The sequence below is a fragment of the Amia ocellicauda genome, chromosome 6 (assembly GCF_036373705.1).
Source record: "Amia ocellicauda isolate fAmiCal2 chromosome 6, fAmiCal2.hap1, whole genome shotgun sequence".
NCBI lineage: Eukaryota > Metazoa > Chordata > Actinopteri > Amiiformes > Amiidae > Amia > Amia ocellicauda.
This window is the reverse complement of record NC_089855.1, coordinates 37957189-37963188: the sequence shown is the minus strand read 5'-3', so window position 1 is coordinate 37963188 and position 6000 is coordinate 37957189. Positions and strand designations below refer to the sequence as shown.

At 39.1% G+C, this 6000-nt stretch overlaps 1 protein-coding gene across 2 annotated transcripts in view; it reads right to left on the bottom strand.

The window, feature by feature from the left end:
- Positions 1-318: 318 nt before the first annotated feature.
- crfb4 (cytokine receptor family member b4) overlaps positions 319-6000 on the bottom strand; it is a 28682-nt gene continuing 23000 nt past the window's right edge. For both annotated transcript variants that reach the window (XM_066707072.1, XM_066707074.1), the window contains one exon: positions 319-3562. In XM_066707072.1, coding sequence (XP_066563169.1) covers positions 3368-3562 — 195 coding nt within the window. In that variant the 3' untranslated portion in view covers positions 319-3367. The remainder of the gene's footprint in view (positions 3563-6000) is intronic.

The following is a 6000-nucleotide window of genomic DNA, read 5'->3' as shown; positions in this document are numbered from 1 at the left end:
AAGGAACCTGACAAAGCTTAAACAGATTTGTAATAAAAAAGGGTAAAATATTGCCAAATCTAGTTGTGCAAAGTTGGAACAGACCTATCCCAACAGGTTCACGACTGATTGCTGCCAAAAGTGCTTCCACCAAGTATTAACTCATAGTTAGGCTCAACAAGGTGTTTGTTCTGGTTTTGTATGTCTATTTGGTTTAGCACACAGAGCACTGTATGCAATAAATCCCATCCATTGCATCATACCCCCGGCTTTTTTATTTCCCTTCCTAATGAGCCTCAACACTGCAGGCAAACCCCAGATGTCACAATTTACACAGAATTGTTTCATTTATTTATTTTATTGCCACACAGCCAATCCGGTGTTAACTGTCTTCAGTACAGCATGATACAAATTAGCTCCTTTACATACATGACACATGATAAATAAACAAACATCACATGAAACACATTTACAAGCAGCCCTGAGATTACTTAAATAAGTTATTGGGACAAAACCCATGTGCTAGATAAAGACATTAAACCCAGCACACAACCATCACGGTTGCCTCGTGGGAGGACCGTAAAGCTGTTGGAGAAAGGACCCAAGTGCAGAGCTAGTGCAATGAGCTGAGAGAAACCAAGGAGAATCCAAAGGAGAGGTCGAGGTCACTGGCAAAGGTCGGAATCCAGGAGGTCAAGAGAAACAGATACAGAACAGAGAGAGAGAGAGACACAAAGACAGGACTGAGAGCGAAAGATAGAGATACAGGGTTGGAGAACAAGGAGAACAAGGAGAACAAGGAGAACAAGGAGAACAAGGAGAACAAGGAGAACAAGGCTTGGTGATGCAGGGAGAGCTGACAACACTTTACCCAGAGTGAGGGCAGTGAGGGGTTTATAAAGGAGAGCAGAAACTAGATAGACAAGAGCAGGACCAATAAGCACAAAGGACAGGAACAGAAGTGCACAAGGGTGTGGAGGAATGTTAATTCACAGAGAGAGAAAAGGAAAGCAGTGAAGGGAGCAGAAAAAGGCGAGTGAACATTGGTGGCCTCTAGTGGGGAAAGAGGGTCAGGGCTAGGGAACTGTGACACCAACACTATGCATATATATTGAGATAGATAGAATACATTAACATTTAAGTGTCTATTTTTCAATTGAGAAGTTTTTGCTGTGAAGGATCTGAACCGTTTTTCAGAGGGGAGCAGTTGAAAGAGATGATGAGCTGGATGAGAGGGGTTGGTGACAATCTTATTGACATGCTTGAAGTTTTGTTGGGTAAAGGGAGATTCAACTGAGGGAAGGTCAATGCCATATTTGCTTAACTTCCTCATGCTAAAAAATGTAGCTGGAATTAGAATTTTCATTTGGTAATTCATGGCAAACATCTTACTCAACATTTTGATCTCTTACAAATGCACTCTAAAAAATCTTTGTTATGTGTTTTTTAAAAATCACTTATGTTGTACCACATCTGATTTATCTATTAATCCATATAAATTTGACCAACAGTACATGCCATTTGACCTACATGTGTCATATGTGAGGAAGCTATTATGTGACAGAAAATCACTATACACCTCTACAGAGGTTTTGTAGATCATATCATTTGAGTAAAGAAATGTTACAGAAAGTGAAAAATCAAAGGCAATCAGTACAGGGAGAGGTCACTTCAAAATGTATATTTACAATAATCAGCTATAAAAAATGCATAGAGTATAGTACAGTAATTTTCATTCAAGCAAGAGATTATACACTCACCTAAAGGATTATTAGGAACACCATACTAATACTGTGTTTGACCCCCTTTCGCCTTCAGAACTGCCTTAATTCTATGTGGCATTGATTCAACAAGGTGCTGAAAGCATTCTTTAGAAATGTTGGCCCATATTGATAGGATAGCATCTTGCAGTTGATGGAGATTTGTGGGATGCACATCCAGGGCACGAAGCTCCTGTTCCACCACATCCCAAAGATGCTCTATTGGGTTGAGATCTGGTGACTGTGGGGGCCAGTTTAGTACAGTGAACTCATTGTCATGTTCAAGAAACCAATTTGAAATGATTCGACCTTTGTGACATGGTGCATTATCCTGCTGGAAGTAGCCATCAGAGGATGGGTACATGGTGGTCATAAAGGGATGGACATGGTCAGAAATGCTCAGGTAGGCCGTGGCATTTAAACGATGCCCAATTGGCACTAAGGGGCCTAAAGTGTGCCAAGAAAACATCCCCCACACCATTACACCACCACCACCAGCCTGCACAGTGGTAACAAGGCATGATGGATCCATGTTCTCATCCTGTTTACGCCAAATTCTGACTCTGAATGTCTCAACAGAAATCGAGACTCATCCGACCAGGCAACATTTTTCCAGTCTTCAACTGTCCAATTTTGGTGAGCTTGTGCAAATTGTAGCCTCTTTTTCCTATTTGTAGTGGAGATGAGTGGTACCTAGTGGGGTCTTCTGCTGTTGTAGCCCATCCGCCTCAAGGTTGTACGCGTTGTGGCTTCACAAATGCTTTGCTGCATACCTCGGTTGTAACGAGTGGTTATTTCAGTCAAAGTTGCTCTTCTATCAGCTTGAATCAGTCGGCCCATTCTCCTCTGACCTCTAGCATCAACAAGGCATTTTCGCACACAGGACTGCCGCATACTGGATGTTTTTCCCTTTTCACACCATTCTTTGTAAACCCTAGAAATGGTTGTGCGTGAAAATCCCAGTAACTGAGCAGATTGTGAAATACTCAGACCGGCCCGTCTGGCACCAACAACCATTCCACGCTCAAAATTTCTTAAATCACCTTTCTTTCCCATTCAGACATTCAGTTTGGAGTTCAGGAGATTGTCTTGACCAGGACCACACCCCTAAATGCATTGAAGCAACTGCCATGTGATTGGTTGGTTAGATAATTGCATTAATGAGAAATTGAACAGGTGTTCCTAATAATCCTTTAGGTGAGTGTATATATTGTTGATGTAGCGGGGTGGGATATTTCCCATTTTCTAGTTCCACGTCAAAACTGAATATGTCACATGAGAAAAGGTTGCTTTTTAAAGAATATGCTGAATCCATAGGTAGGTAGGACTAAAGAACATCCTTTGGCAAATATGAATATAATCCATGTCTGATGGAAGATCCTCCTTGGAAACAAGCTGGAAACTGTTGCACAGCACATCTTGATGACACAGCAAAAGCAAACACCAACAACTGAGGCCAGGATAAATATAATAGAAGCATTTGTCAGAGTATCTATTTATATTGTGTCAAAAACTAGCTCAATTATACAGATGCTTTCACAGTGGCCGAACCAGATTTGGCATAAGTCTGGGAATTGGTCCTGAAGTCCCATTAATATGAGAAAATGCTGTGTTCTTTATCACCCAAATTATATTTGTATGCATTCTTTCTGATCCTGAGGAAACTCTTCACCCGAGACCACTCCACTTTTCTGAGTGTTCTCTCCCATCTCAATGGTCTCTGACTCTTCACACACAATGCTGATCTCGTTGCACATCTCCTCTGGTTCATTTGGATTCTGCATGGCCAAGAACACATAGGAGTGTGGAGGATCTGTCAAATACTGTATGAAGAAAAACAATATAGTAGAAAATAACAATGGTTACTTGATCTAAAAACATTATATTGTACAGTATTATTATCATTATTATTATCATTATTATTATTATTATTATTGAGTCATGGAGTGGCCCAATTAAGTTAGTTTTGTTGTTCATTCAAAATCAAACACTTATAAGGATTTAGAACTTGTTAATAATTGATTAATTAAGCAAGCCACTTATTCAGTAAAGGAAATTCTGGTTATTGAGGTCAAAAGGGCATTCAGGTGTTTGCTCCAAATAAACTCTTAAACACTGAATTTAAAATCATACCCACTTAGCTGATTAGAAATTGTTTATACATTTATAATTTAAGGGCGACTTATGAATGCTACTGGATGGGAACTCTGCAGGGCCAGATTTAGAGATCCCTAGGGGTCTACGTCTTTTCATCACCAGCATCAGTTCATCACCAATTTGAATATTCATCAGCACATTCAGTTACAAACTACATATGCGCAGTCTAAACATGCACACTGTCACTTTTGATTTAGATTGAATATCCTTTAATGACAAAACAGACTTTTGTCAAATCCTACAGTTATGCCAGTTGTAGTCGGTTTAATTTCACCCACCACTTAGTTCTAATGTTTTCCAACACTTTAATTTCTCCCCTTTCAATCGATGAATGCATCACTCATTCGGCTTGTTTACACAGGGTGCGTTCAAGTTGCGCAGAGTTTCTGCAGTAAGTGTGAAGGAAGCTGTTTACTTGACCTAATATTCCAGTAATACATATTGGAAGGAATACTTACATATGAACCAGCATGTAAACATAATGTGCAGTATACCATGTGAATATTTGTAGTCAGTGTAAGTTTTTTGTTGTTGTACATGTTGCATTTATTTCTACTTCTTAGTTAATGTTATTTTGTAAGTATGTATTATTAAATAATAATAATAATTAGTCGCAAGAGAGAGAGACGGGGAGGAGGGATTATTATTATTATTAACTAGAGAGAGAGAGACTGGGAGCAGGGGTGTGTTTAAAATAGGACTCTTATCACAATGCAGTCCCCACATAGTCTCCTCTGTTCCAGGGTGAAAAGGTTCAGTTCCCTCAGTCTCTCTGAGTAGGACATTCCCTTCAAACCTGGAATAAGTCTGGTTGCTCTCCACTGAACTGCCTCTAGAGCAGCAATATCTTTCTTGAAGTGTGGACCCCAGGACTGTACACAGTATTCTAGATGAGGTCTAACTAAGGCATTGTACAGTTTTAACATTACTTCCCTTGTTTTAAATTCTATATTTTTGACAATATACCCTAATATTTTGTTTGCCTTTTTTATTGCTTCCCCACATTGTCTGGATGGGGAAAGTGAGGAGTCCACATATACTCCTAGGTCTTTCTCATGGATTACTTAATCTAGTTCTGTTCCTCCCATAGTGTAATTACAGTGGACATTTTTGTTACCTGCATGTAATACCTTGCACTTGTCCACACTGAATTTCATTTGCCAGGTGTTGGCCCACAACTGAATATTATCTAAGTCCCTTTGAATAGCCTGTGCTGCCGAGATTGAATCTGCTGAGCCACCTATTTTAGTATCATCTGCAAATTTGCTTACTATCCCAGAGTCCAAATCATTAATATAGATTAGAAACATCATAGGCCCTAGTACTGATCCCAGTGGAACTCCACTAACAACCTCACTCCAGTTAGAAGCAACTCCTCTAATTGACACCCTCTGTTTCTATACATCAACCAGTTCATAATCCATCTATTTACATTACCCTGAATGCCTACAGCTTCCAATTTGAGGATCAGTCTTTGGTGTGGAACCTTATCGAAAGCTTTTTGAAAATCTAAGTAAATCATATATGCTTTCACATGATCTACAGCTGCAGTTGATGTTCAAAAAACAAAATAAATTAGTAAAACATGATAGCCTTGTCGAAACCCATGTTCACTTTTTCCAAGAATATGGTTTTAATTAAGATACTCTATTTTCTGTCTAATAATTTTTTCCAACATTCTACAAGTAATACAGGTTGAGACTGATTGGTCTGTAATTTCCTGGATTGGTATGACATTTGCCGTCTTCCAGTCAGTTAGTACATCCCCTGTTCTAAGTGTCATTTGGAATATTTGAGTTAGTGGCCTATAAATAATTTCCCTCATTTCTTTAAATACTGTTGGAAAGATTCCATCTGGCCCAGGTGATTTGTTTGTTTTTAATGCTGCTAGTCCCTTTACTACCTCCTTCTCATTTATCCTGATATCTCTTAGGGTTTGACTGTACTGGTTGTGTTAACCTGTGGCATGTTATCTGTTTTTTCTTTTGTAAAAACCTCTGTGAAATCCTCATTTAGAACATTTGCCACATCTTGTTCATTTTCCAAGATACTTCAATTTTTGATCTTTATTGGTTTCACTTCCTCCTTTATTGACCTCTTGCTG